Here is an 18,899-nt window from a genome sequence, read left to right as displayed (position 1 = left end):
CACAACGAGGCTTCTTTGCGCGCTACGCTAGCCACACTTCCGGCAAGAGCAGCTAGAATCGTTCCGGTGCATATTGAATAGGCGCAGAAGAGAGAGAAAAAGATTCTGCAGCCCTGGCCACAGTACTTTGGTGACACTTTTCGTGGGGCTCCCTGGAAGACTTTTCCTAAGGCAGATGGAGAAAACTTCGTGAAATCCACTGGTTGCTATTAAAGGAAATGTTGTGGAATATAAGCGGACTTAGGTTCTGCAGAGCTTGAGCATGGCCTTTTTGTCCTCCCACCTTCTGGTTCTTGAAGACATTGCCGGTGACCTGGCCCCAGACTAACACGAGGCCGGCGTATACCGTCAGCCTACCCTGCGTCCCCTTGCCTCAGCACCCACAGAGACCTCTTGCAAGATGCTTCTCTGCCGCCATAGGCTGGAGGTTCCCCGGGAACTTTCCCTTCCTTCCTAGCTGAGGAAGGTCCCTCACTTCCGCTCGCCGGGCCACCGGTCCCGCCTCCCCGCCCCCCGCTGGGTCCTAGCGCCGGCCCCTCTTTGGCAGGATCCGGGCTCCGTCAGTGCGAGGAGCCGACGCCGACAGCACGGAGTCAGCCCAAGTCTCATCAGGTAGGAAACGCCGGCAGGAAGCCGCGAGGGCCCCGGGCAGACCCCACGCGGCCGCAATCCGAGCTGGCCTCAGTTTCCCTGCGGGCGCCGAGGGCGGGCTGGGTTGGTCCAGCGCGAGCAGCGCGGGCGGGGCGGGCGGTGAGCGGCCCTGGGCGCATTGCGGGCCCAGCAGGTCCTAGAACCCGCCGACTGTCTCCGCGGTTCTGGGCTGCGGACACCCAGGCTCGGCCCGCGCAGCTGTCGTCCCGGCGCGGTGCGGGCCCGGGGGTCCTAGAGCCCGCCATGTTGCGGGCTTTTGTCCCGGCCGCGCGGCCCGCGCTGCAAGATCCCCGGCGCCGGCGGCCCCCTCCCTGGCCGAGGCCGGGCCACCACTCTCGCGGTCCTAGAGAACGCCATCTTGCAAGCCTTTGTCCCGCATTCGGCCCTCCGTCCATTCATTTGTTCATCCCCTCATCCTTCGTGCAGTCCTGGTTGCCACGTCCTCCGAGGCCACGTTTTCCGAGGCTCAAAACGACACAAGTCAACCCAGGGTCCTGCCCTCCAGGGACTGCCTGGCTGGCGGGGGCGCCGCGTACAGGCGGTTGCGAGGAGCGAGGAGCTCCGGGTTTCTGCAACTCTCGGCTCCTCGGCGCGCTTCGTAGGCCCCACCGCCCTTCAAACTCCCACAAACATCAGGGACCCCATTTTACTGATGAGGAAACTGAGGCCCAGAGCGGCGTGGGGCCCTTATCTCTCTACTGCCATTAAGTATTCCTGAGGGCACTGGGGAAGGGGGTTCTTGAAGAATGTAAAGGGGCTTTCCCGTTGGAGAAGGCAGGCAAGGGCTCCCAAGCCCAGAAAACTGCATCTAGAGGCGGAGGGTTGAGAATTGTGGCTGGAGGTTCGGTCGCTGCCGGGAGGAGGACTCTGTCGCTGGAGCTGAGGCTGGAAAAGTAGGTTGGGATCAGGTTGTGAACTGGCCGGGTTGGCGGCCTAGGAGATGATTAGCGCTCATTTCTGCAGGGTTCATCTGCTCACTAGATCACTCCTGGCCGTGAGGCCTGTGTGGTGACTGCTTGTTTAGAGATGGGAGGATTGAGGTACCTCCTTTTTCTCCTCATCCCTGCCCCAGGGTCCTAGCCTAGGATTTTTGGAAATTGAATCTCTGCTTGCCTAGTGAGACAATAGAACTTCATCCGGTTCCTAAGCCAGTAGTGAGGCAAAGCAAGGCTTCATCGCCACGACAGGGAGCCCACTGTGGGATATTGGGGCAATAGTTGGGCCTTGTGGACTTGGAAAGGTGGAAGAATTCAGTTAATAAACAGTTATTGGTGGACATTCTCACAAACTCCTACTGTGCAGGAGGCAGAGGCTACAGACCTGGGTTCAAATTTCATCTGAGGTTGATTCCTTCCATTTGTTTTGGGTCACCACACACGGTTCTGGGTGTAGACGATGCAGATAATCAGTTTCCTAGCTCTTTGCCAGCCTGGACTCTGGTGCTGGGAATGGAGAATTAACAGCCAAACCATAAGATGTGTAATGCTAGCAAAGCAATAGTCAGGGCTCACAGAGCAGGTGTCTGGGATTTGAACACTGGCTGGGACCGTGACTAGTTAGCTTGTTTCTTTGTGGTGTCACTTCTCATAAGAACACTAATCCTGTTGGACCAGGGTCACACCCTTATGATGTCATTCCACTTTAATTCCATAAAGGCCTTATCTCCAAATACAATCACAATGAGAGTTAGAATTTGAATATATGAACGGACAGGGAACACAAACATTCACTCCTAACGAACTTCTAGGCAGCTGTGGAATTGGCTTGAGTAGTTGAGTATTATGCACAAACTGCTTAGAATGATACCTTGTCCATGGTAAGCTTGCAAGGAGTATTGTCCAGATGACACCATAAAGGAAATTAGAGAGGAGGGGGCTGGTCGCTGTGGCTCATGCCTGTAATCACAGCACTTTAGGAAGCCGAAGTGGAGGAGCACCTGAAGCCAGGAGTTCTTGAGACCAGTGTAGGCGGCATAGTGAGACCTCTATCTCTACATACAAAGAATTTTTAATAAATTAGCCAGGTGTGGTGGTGGGTGCCTATAGTCCTAGCTACTCAGGAGGATTGCTTGAGTGCAGGAGTTCCAGGCTGAAGTGAGCTATGATTGAGCCACTGCACTCCAGGGTGACAGAGTGAGACCTGATCTCTAAATAAAAATAAAGACCAGGATGGTGTCTCACACCTGTAATCCCAGCACTTTGGGAGGCCAAGGCGGGCAGATCACTTGAGGCCAGGAGTTCGAGACCAGCCTGGCCAACATGGTGACACCCTGTCTCTACTAAAAATACACAAGTTTGCCAGGTGTGATGGCTTTCGCCCGTAATCCCAGCTACTCGGGCAGCTGAGGCTGGAGAATCACTTGAATCCAGGAGGTGGAGGTTGCAGTGAACTGAGATCCAGCCACTGCATTCCAGCCTAGGTAACAAAGACTTTCTCTCAAAGAAAATAAATAAATTAAAATAAATAGGTGGGGCATGGTGGCTCAAACCTGTAATCCCATCTTTTTGGGAGGCCAAGGCGGGTGAATCACCTGGGGTCAGGAGTTCCAGACCAGCCTGGCCAACATGGCGAAACCCCATCTCTACTAAAAATACAAAAAATTAGCTGACTTAGGTGGCGGGCGCCTGTAATCCCAAATACTTGGAAGACTGAGGCAGGAGAATTGCTTGAACCCGGGAGGCAGAGGTTGCAGTGAGCCGACATGGTGCCATTGCACTTCAGCCTGGGCAACAGAGTGAGACTCTGTCTCAAAAAATAATAATAATAAATAATAAAATAAAATAAATAAAAATAAGCCAGGTACAGTGACTCATGCCTGTAATCCCAGCACTGTGGGAAGCGAAGGCCGTGGATCAGTGGAGGTCAGGAGTTCGAGACCAGCCTGGCCAACATGGTGAAACCCCATCTCTACTAAAAATACAAAAAATTAGCTGGGCATGGTGGTGGACGCCTGTAATTCCAGCTACTCGGGAGGCCGAGGCAGGAGAATCTTGTGAACCAGGGAGGCAGAGGTTGCAGTGAGCAGAGATCGTGCCATTGCACTCCAGCCTCGGCAACAAGAGCGAAACTCTGTCTCAAAAATAAATAAATTAATTAATTAAAATAACAATTTTTAAAAAGGAAAGAGGGCCGGGCGCGGTGGCTCATGCCTGTAATCCCAGCACTTTGGGAGGCCAAGGTGGGTGGATCACTTGAGGTCAGGAGTTCAAGACCAGCCTGGCCAACATGGTGAAATCCTGTCTCTACTAAAAATACAAAAATGAGCCAGATGTAGTGGCAGGTGCCTATAAATCCCAGCTACTCGGGAGGCTGAGGCAGGAGAATCGTTTGAACCCAGGAGGCAGAGGTCGCAGTAAGCAGATATTGCACCATTGCGCTCAAGCCTGGGTGACAGAGTGAGACTCCATCTCAAAAAAAAAAAAGGGCCAGGCGCGGTGGCTCACACCTGTAATCCCAGCATTCTGGGAGGCCAAGGTAGGCGGATCATGAGGTCAATCGATCAAGACCATCCTGGCCAACATGGTGAAACTCCATCTCTACTAAAAATACAAGAATTAGCCAGGCGTGGTGGTGGACACCTGTAGTCCCAGCTACTTAGGAGGCTGAGGCAGGAGAATTGCTTGATAGATAATCGTGAAATTCTGTCAAAAAAAAAAAAGAGGAGTAGACAGAAGGCGATTATCAGGGTAAAGATAGCATTGGGAAAGGTAGTCATTCAATGCTCCTTGGTTGGTTAAAAAAGGAAAAAATTAGAAATATTAAAGGGGGGGGAAGGAAAGGTGGTCAAGAAAGCTCTTTTTGAGGAGGTGACTGGGAGCTGAGATCCAAATAAAACCAAAAAGACAGCTACACAAAGATCCTGGGAGAAGAGTGGCTCAGACAGAGGGAACTGCTAGCACCACGGCCCTGAGGTGGGAAGGAATTTAGCTCTTTGAGGAGAAGAAAGGGGGCCTCTGTGGGTAGAGCCCAGTGGGCCAGGGAGAGGAGTGGGAGGTGAGGTAGGCAGGGTTTTGTGTGTGTGTGTGTGTATTTTTAGTAGAGATGGGGTTTCGCCATGTTGGCCAGGCTGATCTCAAACTCCTGGCCTCAAGTGATCTGCCCGGGTAGGCAGGATTTAGATGGTTTGGGGCTATGCTGGCCATGGAAAAGATACTGGTCTTTTTCCTGGGAGCAGTGGGAAGTCTCATGATTCAACCTGGGGGAGAGAATGGAGAGTGGTTGAGAGTCCTGCCCAGGAACCTGGAGACTTGGGTTTGAGTCTGGCTCCTTGACCAGCTGTATGTCCTTGTGTATGTTTTTTCCTTTGTGGGGGCCTTAATCTCAATATCTGAAAAAGAGGTGTAGTGAACATTTAAAATGCTCCTCTCCTAAGAGCTTGTGGAGACCTAAGGATGTGTGTTTGGTTCTTAAGTATTGGTTGGGCCAGGCACGGTGGCTCACACCTATAATCCCAGCGCTTTGGGAGGCTGAGGTGGGAGGATCACTTGAACCCAGGAGTTCTAGACCAGCCCAGGCAACATAGCAAGACTTCATCTCTACTAAAAATAAAATAAAAATTAGCCAGGCATGGTGGTGCATGCCTGTAGTCCCAGCTACTTGGGAGGCTGAAATGGGAGGATTGCTTGAGTCTGGGAAGTCAAGGCTGCAGTGAGCCATGATTGCACTACTGCACTCCAGCCTGAGCGACAGAGTGAGACCATGTTTCAAAACCAAACAAACGAAAGTATTGGCTGGAATGATCCAGAGTGTATTTAAAATACAGATTCCTGAGGCCTACCTCAAGCTCTTTAAAAATAGATAGATAGATAGATACACACACACACACACACACATATGTTCAATGGTGGGATGTTAGACAGAAACCTACCTGGCCTCTTTGTGTAGCTGGGCACATGCTGAGACCAACCTGGCACTCCCCTACCTTTTCCCCTGGGAAGTGCTGTGGCAGAAGGGATTTGCCCCTCCAACTACCTGGTGTCTGACTCACAGATAGGGAGGCTGAGACCCAGAGCTGGCAAGAGGCAGTAGAAGGGCCAGAGCTCAGAACTACTGGGTCAAGCCCTCTGAGAGGGAAGCAGAGACATAAAGGGTGCCGGACAGGGTCTCAAGGCAGTTCTGCAAGGATGAGAGAAGACACAGGTATGACCTGAGCCCAGGGTTCTGGTCACTGTGGGGCTGGCCAAGGCAGCAGACAAGCCTAAGAGGCCCCAGACCACTGAGCAAGACCCCAGCAACTTAAGGCAAATTAAACACCTGGACTGAAGTCCCAGCTGCTTAGGTTACCCATTGAGGGACCATGGGCAAGTCACTTAACGCTTGGAACCTCAATTTATTCCTCTGTAAAGTAGGGACAAAAATTCCTATCTCAGGAAGCTATAAGACATTAAATTAAATAAACTAGCACACCCAGCAATGTGTCTGGCTCTGAGAAGACTCTCTGATAATTGAGGACAGTAATTATTCTTGACTCATTCATTCCTCACGCAACCCTGTCAGGTAAGTACTATCATTACCTCCATTTTTCAGATTAGAAAACTGAGGTTCTGAGACATGCAGTACATTACACAAGGTCACATCAGCTGGGAAGTGATGGAGGCAGTATTTGAAGCCAGACAGTTTGGCTTCAGGGACTGGGCACTTAACAATATACTGAACCATTTCTTTGGACCTCGGTTCCCTTATCTGTGAAAATGGAGTAATAGAACTTTCCTCATGGGGTTGCCATGAAGGGTAAGCGAGCTAATACACATAAGGAGTTTAGGATACTGCCTGGTATTTGGCAAGTGCTCAGTAAATGTGCGCTATCTTTTTTATTTTTTTATTTTTTTATTTTTATTTTTTGAGATGGAGTCTCACTCTGTTGCCAGGCTGGAGTGCAGTGGCACGATCTTGGCTTACTGCAACCTCTATCTGTTTGGGCTCAAGCATTCCTCCTACCTTAGCCTTCTGAGTAGCTGGGAGTACAGGCATGCACCACCATGCCTGGCTAATTTTTGTATTTTTTGTAGAAATGGGATTTTGCTATATCGCCCAGGCTGGTCTTGAACTCCTGGGCTCAAGGGATCCACCTGCGTTGTCTTGAACTCCTGGGCTCAAGCAATCCACCCGCCTTGGTCTCCCAAAGTGCTAGGATTACAGGTGTGAGCCACTGAACCTGGCCCGAGCTATCATTTTTATTAAGGAGGAACTTTATCAGGCAGACTCTCCAGAAACCATCTGGAAGAGAGGTAGTGAGTACCTCATCCAGAAATAGGGAGGGATCCTTTGGAAACTGTAGGAAGAATTCAAGTCATCAGGAAGGTTAGAATTCAATCCCTTTAACTCATCTTCAAGCCCCAGGATTGATTGATTGATTGATTAATTGATTGATTGATTCAGTGTCTTGCCCCGTCTCCTAGGCTGGAGTGTAGTGGTGCAGTCTTGAACTTCTGGGCTCAAGCAGTCCTCCCACCCCAGCCTCTCAAGTAGGCAGGACTATAGGCGCATGCCACCGCACCTGGCTAATTTTTATTTTTAGTAGAGATGGGGTCTCGCCAGGTTGCCCAGGCTAGCGTGCAGTGGTACGATCATAGTTCACTGCAGCCTCGAACTCCTGGGCTCAAGGGATCCTCCTGCCTCAGCCTCCCATGTAGCTGGGACTTCAGGCGCATGCCACCACACCTGGCTAAGCCCCAGGATTTAGCGGGAAAAGTGAAATAACCAAGTGAGAATAGAACAGAGTTTTGTGGGATTGGGGCCAAACCCAAAGGGGAGATGCTTGAGGAGCCTCCTGGTGGAAGGGGGCTCCAGTGAAGGACTTGTCAGATTTGGAACAAGCAGGAAGGACCTGGGGATTTGCATGGTATGGTGGAAGCCATGGAAAGTTCTTGAGCAGGGAACAGGAAACATCATACAGTACTTCTGGGAGAAGACCGGCTACATGGGGTTGGGGAGGGAGGGCAGCGTGCAGGCCTGAGGCCGGGACTTCAGGCAGAAGGGTACTGACTCTAAGGATGTGGCCCTTGCCATGCCTCAGGGGCTCCTGTGTCCTCCCTGGGTCAACCAGGTAAGCTGTTTCTCCCACCTTTTCCTGCCATAAGGGGCCCTGAGTCTCTGTATTTCCCCTAGCACCCTCGTGGCTCAGCTCAGTTTCCTCCTCCTCCTCAACCCCAGTGTCATAACTTAGAAGCCACCAACCTCTAAGGTGTCCAGATGAGGAAATAGGCCTATAAACAACACTCATTTCACTGAGGTCTCATAGTAATCCACAGGGCTGGAAGTAGAACGTAGGCCTCCTAGCCTCTGGGCACACCTGGCTCCCTGCAGCCCCCACTCCTCAGACCCCTTCCCCCAGCAGCAGCTGCTGAGCACTCCTTAAGTGGATCTGCCCTAATCCTCTTCCCTTCATCCCCCAGGGAGGATGAGCTGGTGTTAAGACTAATACAGCCGTTAATCCTGTTTCCTCCCAGCCATGATCCCCAGGAGCAGCTGGGTGGAGGGCGTCTGGGTTCTGGACCAGAAAGTAGGGATCTCAGCTAGAGCTGGTATGCCCGGAGGCCACGTTAGATCAGGTACATCAGTTATGACTCAGAAACAGGCTTCTAGCTGCTAGCAATGGCTCAGGCTGCCTTGAGAGTGATTCTCCATTACCAGAGTTGTGGGAACAGGCCAACAGGGATTCCAGAGCAGAGGGTGGACAGATTCCAGTCTGGGGCGGAGGCCCATACAGCTGTGCAAGGGCAGCATTCTGTGTGAACAGTTGCTGTCTCTGTGGGGCTAACCATTCAGAGGAGGAAAGAAAACACAGATGCTGGGGACCTGTCACTTCCAGACAGTGCCAGCTACTAGATTTAGCCCATTGGCTTTTCTGGTCCCAGGTCTGTCTTTTCTGGGCGCTTGGAGACCTTCAGGCCAGGCCCACGTCTGGGTACACTCTTCATCCTGGCATAGTTCTTGGACACTGATCTGAAGAAGGAAGATGGTGAGACGGATGGAACCTGGACCTCTGGGAATGCCACAGTGTTTGGAAAAGCCTGGAGGTTGAGGAGGGAAGTATAGGTGAATCTTTTGTGACCCCCAGCCTCCTTTCTTAGTGGCTCTACGGTCACTTGGTCCAACTCCTTTCTTCAATGAGCAGTTCAGGGAGGAAAGGAACACAGGGTGTCAGAGCCAGGAATGCTGGGCAGGAAGGATGTGGGGGTTCCGAGGTGAGAAATGCAGATGAGATAGGGTTCTCTCTGAGGCCTTGAAGAGTGGCGAGGGTATGTGGCTTTGGTCTAACTTTGCTTCTCTTGCAGGGAAACTCCATTCACCAAGGCCATGGAAGTGGAGGCTGCAGAGGCCCGGTCCCCAGCCCCCGGCTACAAGCGCTCTGGCCGCCGCTATAAGTGCCTGTCCTGTACCAAGACATTTCCAAATGCACCCAGGGCAGCGCGCCACGCTGCCACACACGGGCCAGCAGACTGCTCTGAGGAGGTGGCTGAGCTGAAGCCAAAGCCGGAGACAGAAGCTAAGGCAGAGGAAGCCAGTGGGGACAAGGTGGCAGGCTCTGCGGCTAAGCCTAGGCCCTATGCGTGTCCGCTGTGCCCCAAGGCCTACAAGACGGCACCCGAGCTGCGCAGCCACGGGCGCAGCCACACGGGAGAGAAGCCCTTTCCGTGCCCCGAGTGCGGCCGCCGCTTCATGCAGCCTGTGTGCCTGCGTGTGCACCTGGCCTCCCACGCTGGCGAACTGCCCTTCCGCTGTGCGCACTGCCCCAAGGCCTATGGCGCACTCTCCAAGCTCAAGATCCACCAGCGTGGCCACACGGGCGAGCGGCCCTATGCCTGCGCTGACTGCGGCAAGAGCTTTGCTGACCCTTCAGTGTTCCGCAAGCACCGGCGTACTCACGCTGGCCTGCGGCCCTACAGCTGTGAGCGTTGCGGCAAAGCCTACGCTGAGCTAAAAGACCTCCGCAACCATGAGCGGTGAGGGTGCCTTCCAGGGCGGGGCGACAGCGTTGCTGCAGCCAATGGGGCCTGGGGTTGAGTCTCAGGGTAAAGTGAGCCAATGGGAAGGTGGGTGGGGCAGATCCAAGGGGAGGGGCTAGGCATGTGGGAGAAATTGATGCCCTTGATTGGGCAGAGGTGGCGACCGCCTTGAGGTGGAGCCCTGATAATGGGATTGGGTCAGATTGGCCTCCGTTCCAGGCCAGCTGGAAAGGGTGGGGTTTGGAGTTGGGCAGTTCTGAGGGTCTTTGGTGGAGACCAGGAGGTGTGAGTGGGGCTGGGTTTGTCTAGGTCATTTTTTTTTTTCTCAGCCTCTACATTAATGACACGTTTCTTGGCTGGGTACAATAGCTCACGCCTATAATTCCAACCCTTTGGGAGGCTGAGGCAGGAGGATCGCTTGAGCCTAAGAGTTCAAGACCAGCCTGGGCAACATAGCAAGCCTTGTCTCTATAAAAATAAAAAAAATTACCCGAGCGTGGGGATGTACACTTCTAGTCCCGGGTACTTGGGAGGCTAAGGTGGGACGATGGCCTGAGCCCAGGAGGTCGAGGCTGCAGTGAGCCATGATCAGGCCACTCTATTCCAGCCTGGGGAACAGGAAGAAAAAAAAAAAAAAACGGCAGGGGACGCATATCTTGGTTTTTGAGGGGTTTTCTTTGTTTGTTTGTTTTTTGAGACGGAGTCTCGCTCTTGTTGCCCAGGCTGGAGTGCAATGGTGTGATCTTGGCGCAACGCAACCTCTGCCTCACGGATTCAAGCGATTCTCCTGCCTCGGCCTCCAGAGTAGCTGGAATTACCGGCATGCGCCACCATGCCCGGCTAATTTTGTATTTTTAGTAAAGATGGGGTTTCTCCATGTTGGTCAGGCTGGTCTTGAACTCCCGACCTCAGGTGATCCGCCTGTCTCGGCCTCCCACAGTGCTGGGATTAGGGGCGTGAGCCACCGCACCTGGCCATTATCTTGGTCTTTTTTTTTTTTTTTTCTTGAGACGGAGTCTTGCTCTGCGGTCCAGGCTGGAGTGTAGTAGCAGGATCTTGGTTCACTGCAAGCTCCGCCTTCCGGGTTCACGCCATTCTCCTGCCTCAGCCTCTCGAGTAACTGGGACTACAGGCTCCCGCCACCACGGCCGACTAATTTTTTGTATTTTTAGTAGAGACTGGATTTCACCATGTTAGCCAGGATGGTCTCGATCTCCTGACCTCGTGATCCGCCGGCCTCAGCCTCCCAAAGTGCTGGAATTACAGGCATGAGCCACCGTGCCCGGCCCATATCTTGGTCTTTAATGTGCAGAGACGGGTCTTTGGAATAGACACCCAGCCAGCCTGAAGGCTTCTTTCTCTGGGGTGCAGCAATGTGGCTCTTAGGGGATTAAGCCTAGGCCCCCACGGATGGTTGGGGAACCCCTAAAGTACAGCCCAGACAGGCAGTGGGGTCAGGTTATGGGGTCTGTCGCCTTCATGCCAAGTTCTCCACTTGCAGGTCCCACACCGGCGAGCGCCCCTTCCTCTGCTCTGAGTGCGGGAAGAGCTTCTCCCGCTCATCCTCTCTCACGTGCCACCAGCGCATCCATGCAGCACAGAAGCCCTACCGCTGCCCGGCCTGCGGCAAGGGCTTCACGCAGCTCAGTTCCTACCAGAGCCATGAGCGCACACACTCGGGGGAGAAGCCCTTCCTGTGCCCGCGCTGCGGCCGCATGTTCTCCGACCCCTCGAGCTTCCGGCGCCACCAGCGCGCGCATGAGGGGGTGAAGCCATACCACTGCGAGAAGTGCGGCAAGGACTTCCGGCAGCCGGCTGACCTGGCCATGCACCGGCGCGTGCACACGGGCGACCGGCCATTCAAGTGCCTGCAGTGTGACAAGACGTTCGTGGCGTCCTGGGATCTCAAGCGGCACGCGCTGGTGCACTCTGGCCAGCGGCCCTTCCGCTGCGAGGAGTGCGGGCGAGCCTTTGCCGAGCGTGCCAGCCTCACGAAGCACAGCCGGGTGCACTCGGGGGAGCGCCCCTTCCACTGTAACGCGTGCGGAAAGTCCTTTGTGGTGTCATCGAGCCTGAGGAAGCACGAGCGGACCCATCGAAGCAATGAGGCCGCGGGGGCGCCCCCTGCACAGGAGCTGGTGGTGGGGTTGGCGCTGCCTGTGGGTGTGGCAGGCGAGGGTTCAGCCACCCCAGCAGCAGGGGCGGGGCTAGGGGACCCTCCAGCAGGGCTGCTAGGGCTGCCCCCGGAGTCAGGTGGTGTGATGGCCACACAGTGGCAGGTGGTGGGCATGACGGTGGAGCATGTAGAATGCCAAGATGCCGGCGTCCGGGAGGCTCCTGGTCCCCTGGAAGGGGCAGGCGAGGTGGGGGGTGAGGAGGCTGATGAGAAGCCCCCCCAGTTTGTGTGCCGAGAGTGCAAGGAGACCTTTTCCACAATGACACTGCTGCGTCGGCACGAGCGCTCACACCCGGAGCTCCGGCCCTTCCCCTGCACCCAGTGCGGCAAGAGCTTCTCTGACCGAGCTGGGCTGCGGAAACACAGCCGCACTCATAGCTCAGTGCGCCCTTACACCTGCCCCCATTGTCCCAAGGCCTTCTTGAGTGCCAGCGACCTGCGCAAGCACGAACGTACCCACCCTGTGCCCATGGGGACCCCCACACCCCTGGAGCCCCTGGCGGCTTTGCTAGGAATACCTGAAGAGGGGCCGGCCTGAAACCCTTGACCCCCAGCACCACACTCCGGGAGCCCAGCCCCCATCGAGGGCTTCCTGTACCTCCTTTTGCCTGGCTCTGCTCTTTAGACTCCAGATCCCTACCCCTCAGCAACTAGCTAACTTGTCGCCCAGCTAAGAGAGCTGGGACAATGGAGGCTGGCAGCAGCTGAGACGTGACTGTCTAGGAGTAACACTCATTAAAGCTTTCATTTTGGCACCAGGTCGTCTTCTGTGTTCTGGTTAGGAGTGAATGGGTGGGAGTTTGGGCATCAGATAAGGTTCAGCGGAGACCCCTGGATCCACAGATTTGAAACTAGAAGGGTCTTTGGACACAGTTTCCCAAAGTATGTTTCAGGATGTCTAGTGACAACAGGTTCCATGGGCAGTAAGAAAGGAAATTCCCTGTGCCCTTCTTGGGATTCTTAGTGATCAAAAGTGGGCTGAGGTGGCCCTGGAGGAGCAGTGCCTCTGGCAGTCAGGAGCTGGCATCTCCAGGCCCACTGACCCCTTGTGAGAGCCTGGGACTTAGGAATCTGCCCACAAAAGGGGTATTGTTCATTAAAATCTACCCATTTCCTTATAGAAAATATGTCTTCAGGCCAGGTGTGGTGGCTCACACTTATAATCCAGCACTTTGGGAGGCCCAGGCGAGTGGATCACGAGGTCAGGAGATGGAGACCATCCTGGCTAACACGGTGAAACCCCATCTCTACTAAAAATATAAAAAAACTAGTCGGGCATGATGGCAGGCACCTGTGGTCCCAGCTACTCAGGAGGCTGAGGCAGGAGAATGGCATGAACCCGGGAGGCGGAGCTTGCGATGAACCAAGATCACACCACTGCACTCCAGCCTGGGTGATAGAGCGAGACTCCATCTCAAAAAATATATATTTCTATTTAAGTCACAGTTAATTTGGGTCTCTGTTATATGCAGCAATACACATACACAAACTAATTTAGAATTTTCACTTACTATTATGATTCTTTTTGTTTTGTTTTGTGTTTGAGATGGAGTTTCACCCTTGTCGCCCAGGCTGGAGTGCAGTGACATGATCTCAGTTCACTGCAACCTCTGCTTCCAGGGTTCAAGCAATTCTCTTGCCTCAGCCTCCCAAGTAGCTGGGATTTCAGGCGTACACCGTCACTCCTGGCTAATTTTTTTTTTTTTTTTTTTTGAGATGGAGTCTGGCTCTGCGGCCCAGGCTGGAGTGCAGTGGCGTGATCTCGGCTCACAGCAAGCTCCACCTCCCGGGTTCACACCATTCTCCTGCCTCAGCCTCCTGGGTAGCTGGGACTACAGGCACCCACCACCGCACTCGACTAATTTTTTGTATTTTTTAGTAGAGATGGGGTTTCACCATGTTAGCCAGGATGGTCTCGATCTCCTGACCTTGTGATTCTCCCGCCTCAGCCTCCCAAAGTGCTGGGATTACAGGCGTGAGCCACCGTGCCTGGCCTTTTTTTTTTTTTTTTAAGTAGAGATGGGGTTCCACCATGTTGACTAGGCTGGTCTCAAACTCCTAACCTCAGGTGATCTGCCCCCTTGGCCTCCCAAAGTGCTGGGATTACAGGCGTGAGCCACCACGCCCTGCCTTGACAGCTTCTTTTTAATGCATCTCAGGATGCATGTGAGACTGATATTTACTAGGCACCATGTTGATGCTAGAAGGTCTGGGCGCCACCAGATGTTTTTACAATTCCTGTGAGCAGCTGCTACTAGTTGCCAAATGCCAGCAAGAATCAAGAAGACTCAGCTTCGCTGGGTGTGGTGGTTCATGCCTGTAATCCCAGCACTTTAGGAGGCCAAAGCAGGAGGATGGCCAGAGGTGAGGAGTTCGAGACCTTCTCAGGAGGCTGAAGCATGATATTTGCTTAAACCCAGGAGGCAGAGGTTGCAGTGAGCCGAGATCGTACTACTGCCCTCCAGCCTGGCGACAGAACAAGACTCCACCTCAAAAAAAAAATAGGCTCACTGGTTAGGACCTGAGGGTGAAGAACTCTGAAGAGGGGCAAAGGCGGAGACTTCCTAACATCAGCATAGCTCATTATGGTGTGTCAGTTGTCATGGTGATGGGAAAGGATACCTGAACAGAGGAGCATCCGCAACCCACAGGGAGGCTGCATCTATCAGCTGGGATCCAGTTAGGCTGCAGTAACAGCAACCTCCACCTCTCAGGGACTCACAACACCACGTTGATTTCTCACTCACATCCATGTCCTCCATGGGACCGCTCTGTTCTATGCTATGTTCATTCCAGAGCCCAGTCTGAAGGTAAAGCCTCAAGCTGAAACTTTTCATCTCCAGACACAGAAGAGAGGAAAGGTAGCAGACCCCATGACAGCTCTTAAAGCTTCCTGGTGGAAGTGGCACATGTCATTTCCACTCAAAGTTCATGATCTAAAGCAAGCCACATAGCCAAACCTGATGTCAGTGAACTGGGGACATAAAACCATTCTATATAGTGTAATGTAATGGGGAGCCAAGCAAGAAGATACTAGGCAGATGAGAACAGAGGTAGCCTTTATTGGCTCGCGGGCGAGGTTCACTGGTCCCCTAGGAGGAGGGCTGAGGAAATCGCGCGCAGGGCAGGTATCGGAGCCTTTTATAGGGCGAGGTAGGCGGGGTCTGTAGGTTTCGGTTTCTGAGGAATGAGGTGTCCAGGAGTTTGCGCAGAGCGGGGAGTTTTGGCGGGCTCAGGGTGCTTTTCGCGCGCTGAAAAGTCCTAGCAAGAAGTCCGAGCAGGTAAAGTCCCGACAAGGGGCCCGCCACATCAGGTGGTACCACCATGTTGGGTCTAGGTCCCTACCTAACATTCCGACCTCTTTCTAATAAGAAAAAGGGGCGACGTGTTTATCTGGCTGCTTCCTGCTGGTATAGGTCATTGTGGGGTTCTTCGGGGGTCGGAACTCAGGTATAGGGGTGGAGTAGCATCTGATTGACAGTGACCCGGGAGACTTCCTTTATGCGGTCCTGGACAAAGCGGAGGATACAGGGAGCTATGAGTAGCAAGAAGCCAATGATTAGTAAGGGGCTTAGAAAGGATAGGACCAGGCCGGGCGTGGTGGCTCAAGCCTGTAATCCCAGCACTTTGGGAGGCCGAGACGGGCGGATCACGAGGTCAGGAGATCGAGACCATCCTGGCTAACATGGTGACACCCCATCTCTACTAAAAATACAAAAAACTAGCGGGGCGAGGTGGCGGGCGCCTGTGGTCCCAGCTACTCTGGCGTAAACCCGGGAGGCGGAGCTTGCAGTGAGCTGAGATCCGGCCACTGCACTCCAGCCTGGGCGACAGAGCAAGACTCCGTCTCAAAAAAAAAAAAAAAAAAGAAAGAAAGAGTAGGACGCAAACGGCTATCGACAACTGCCACCACCCAAATGAGGGCCCCAATCTGAGGTTTCTCTGGTGGAGCCCTTCCCGAATCTTTTCTAGAGTGAGGAGATTGGTTTCTACTAGTCCTGATTCATTGATGTAGTAGCAACATTCTTCATTGAGAACATGCAGGTGCCGCCCTTATCGGCTGTAAAGAGGTCAAGTGCCTGACGGTTCTGGGCTGCCACCTGAGCGACTGAGGTGATCTGCCATTGGAGGGAAGCCAAGGACTCTGCAGAAACTTTGATTGCTACCTGTAATCGGGCTGAAAGGTCCTGAGAGGCCTGGACAGAATGAGTTAGGGCTCCAGTTCCTAGGCCGGAGGCTATAAGGGATGAGGCTAAAGAGACCCCGATCATCAATGGAAGGAATACTGCCCTTGCCTGGTGGGGGAGGGCAGAGGGCAGGAGGGAGGTTAGCTCTGCCTCACTGTACAGGGTGAGGCTGGGGACTAGGGAGATGGGAACGCGTAGGGCAGTGTTGGGGGCGTGGAGGGTTTTTGACAGGGTGGAATTGCACCAAAAATACCCACCTGGAGGGGTGGTTAGATTTAGAGGTGCAGATCCTGTCTGGTTGCACCAGGAAGCATTGGGTGTGGAGTAGCAAAAGGGGAATTGTTGCCTAAGCGGGTCTTGAAACAAGGGGACTTCTCCTGGGGTCCGGCCGTGGAGAGGGGAGGAGAGGGTTAGATTAGAGTTAAAAGGGCTGGGTAAGGGTACCGCAACCAGTGGGGGCTTATTCAAGGCTGCACACAGGAAACAGCGAGAAATGTTGTGTACCCCGGCCATGTGTACCACTTGAGCCCCTTCTCTGACTAAGGTTAGCCAGGAAAAAGGGTTGCTGCTGTCCTGGGGCTTGCTGTCTGGATCAGCTAGAGCTGAGATGGCTTCCTCCTGTTGTCTGATGTCAGAAGCCAGACTGACAAGGCTGCTTACGACCCTGATGTAGGCCTTAAAGATCCTGAGTCGGGCCATGGGATAAGACTCACCGTGCCCTCGGTAAAGGCAGGCCTCAACCCGATGCCCACCTCGAGTCCCAAGGGTCAGGGATGATGAGGAAAAAGGTAGACTTGAGGTTCGTAGTCAGCCACATGGAGGAAGTGGGCTGCTGCCAGAGGGTTTCTTTGGTGTCCTGTATGGCCAAGTGAATGTTGCATTAGTAGTAAGGGCAGCCTCCATTGGTTTCAACCCAAGTAGATTGACAGGCATCGTATGTCTGATCATATGTGAAACAAATGGCCAGATGCCGCCACGTACGGGGCACACTGTTGAAGGAGGAGAAATTAAAGGTTACTTGGCTTTGGCACCCCAGGGGTTGGCAGTCTACTGTGGCTATGGTGAAGGAGCTCATGTGATTTCCCTGGGTCCAGGTCTCGGAAAGGTAGAACCTCCACCAGAATGGATTAGTGGGGGGAGTTTGGGCAGAAGTCTCACCTAGACTCGGGAGGACTAGGTGGCCGAGGAAGGTTAGGCAGAGGGTCGTTACCTGCGTGCATGAGTTGTAACTTGGTAGGGGTAACAACCTGAGTGGTCCAATTGGAATCATGTTGGGTGGGTGCCTTTTTCAGCTGGGACAGGTGATACCAGGAGGGAAGACCAAGGAGCTTGGCAGCAGTGGGAGTGGTGAGGATTACGGTGTATGGTCCTTCCCACCATGGAGATAAGGCTCGGGGTTGCAGCTGCTTGACCAGGAGCAGGTCTCCAGGTGCTATGACGGCGGGATTCTGAAGGGTTGGGAAAGCGGGTGCAGGGAGACACCAGTCCACGTGTTTTCTCAGAAGCTCGCGAAGGAGGGTTAAGTAAGGGAGGTAGGAGCCTAAGGGAGGGGAGAGGGCTGGCAGCTCCTGGAAGAGGAATGGGCATCCGTACAGCAGCTCAAAAGGGCTGAGCCCTGTGGGGGCCCGCAGAGCTGCCCTAAGACGAGTGAGAGCCAAGGGAAGGAGAGTCACCCACGAGAGGCAGGTTTCTAGAGTGAGCTTGGTTAGATGCAGTTTAAGGAGGCCGTTTGCGTGTTCTACCTTTCCAGACGACTGTGGATGGTAGGGAATGTGGAGCTTCCAGGTAATCTGGAGTGCAACCACCACCTGCTGGGTGAGTTTAGAAATGAAGGCCGGACCATTGTCTGATTGGATGGTTCGGGGGAGACCAAACCTGGGGATGATGTGCTCTAGGAGAGTGGTTGCCACGACCTCTGCAGTTTCTCAGGTGGTTGGGAAAGCCTCGATCCATCCTGAGAAGGTGTCAACCAGGGTCAGCAGGTAGCGGGATTTTTTATGGCGGGGCATGTGGGTAAAATCAAGTTGCCAATCTTCCCCTGGCTGGTGGCCCCTTAGCTGATGAGTGGGCCCTGGGTGCCTGAGCCTACCTTGAGGGTTAACGGCCGAACAGGTGGCACATTGCTGATGTACCTTCCTAATTTGGGCATGCAGTGAGGGGAGGTGAAGGATGGGTTCCAGGAAGTTATACATAGCCTTAGGCCCTATGTGGAGAGAGCGGTGTATGTCGGTCAATATATGCACTGCCTGAGTCTGAGGGAGCGCTACTCAGCTGTCAATGAACACCCACCCATCCTCGCTCTGGGTAGCACTGGGGTGGGCCATCAGGGTTTGAAGTTCCTGGGGAGAGTAGTTGGGGGAATATGTGGGGGAAAGAAAGAGTAAAGGCGCTGGGGTAGGGGAAGAAGTGAGGGCGGTGGCCTGTGCGGTGGAATCATCTAGGTTGTTACCCTGTGACACAGGGTCCTTAGAATGCTGGTGGCTTTTACAGTGGATGATGGCTACCTCCTTGGGGGCCTGGAGAGCATCAAGCAGCCTCTTTATAAGTGGTCCATTGACTACTAGCGTCCCTTTGGTGGTAAGGAACCCACGCTCTTGCCAGAGAAGGGAGTGGGTATGTGCAATAAGGTAGGCATATTTAGAGTCTGTGTAGATATTAACCCTCTGCCCTTCAGAGAGGAGTAGGGCACAAGTAAGGGCAGTGAGTTCAGCCTTCTGGGAGGTGGTGCCTAAAGGCAAGGGCCTGGTTTCGACCGTCTGGGTTGCTGTTACGACAGCGTAGGCTGCCTGCCAGCGGCCATCGGGGGTTAAGACAGAACTCCCATCCACGGAACAGGGTACGGTCTGGGTATTCTAATGGCTGTTCGGAAAGACCAAGGTGGGCGGGCGGCAAGGTGGCGAGAACCTCCGGGCAGGAATGTGCAGGGGCGGAATCGCA

The 18,899-nt window shown here is 53.7% G+C and overlaps 1 protein-coding gene across 5 annotated transcripts; it reads left to right on the top strand.

Moving 5' to 3' along the window:
- Positions 1 to 29: 29 nt before the first annotated feature.
- On the top strand, positions 30 to 12,530 carry ZNF668 (zinc finger protein 668). 5 transcript variants are annotated; one of them, XM_033218192.1, is made up of 4 exons: positions 475 to 612; positions 8,508 to 8,611; positions 8,928 to 9,596; positions 11,101 to 12,530. In XM_033218192.1, the coding sequence occupies exons 3-4, from the start codon at positions 8,950 to 8,952 to the stop codon at positions 12,311 to 12,313; spliced, it is 1,860 nt and encodes a 619-aa protein (XP_033074083.1). In that variant the 5' UTR covers positions 475 to 612; positions 8,508 to 8,611; positions 8,928 to 8,949; the 3' UTR covers positions 12,314 to 12,530. The 5 variants fall into 5 exon arrangements, with proteins under 5 accessions (XP_033074082.1, XP_033074083.1, XP_033074084.1 ...); XM_033218193.1 differs by having other exon boundaries at positions 8,508 to 8,688; XM_033218191.1 differs by lacking the exon at positions 8,508 to 8,611 and having other exon boundaries at positions 30 to 612.
- Positions 12,531 to 18,899: the final 6,369 nt, after the last annotated feature.

The sequence above is a fragment of the Trachypithecus francoisi genome, unplaced genomic scaffold (genome assembly GCF_009764315.1).
Source record: "Trachypithecus francoisi isolate TF-2019V2 unplaced genomic scaffold, Tfra_2.0 Lachesis_group10, whole genome shotgun sequence".
In the NCBI taxonomy this organism is placed as follows: domain Eukaryota; kingdom Metazoa; phylum Chordata; class Mammalia; order Primates; family Cercopithecidae; genus Trachypithecus; species Trachypithecus francoisi.
Note: the sequence above shows the minus strand (reverse complement) of the source record. Positions and strands in the feature narration are given on the sequence as shown.

Bases quoted from the DNA above. Each gene is read 5' to 3' on its own strand.
- ZNF668 (XM_033218191.1), top strand. From the start codon at position 8,950: ATGGAAGTGGAGGCTGCAGAGGCCCGGTCCCCAGCCCCCGGCTACAAG. The intron at 9,597-11,100 runs GTGAGGGTGCCT...CTCCACTTGCAG, and splicing joins GACCTCCGCAACCATGAGCG to GTCCCACACCGGCGAGCGCC.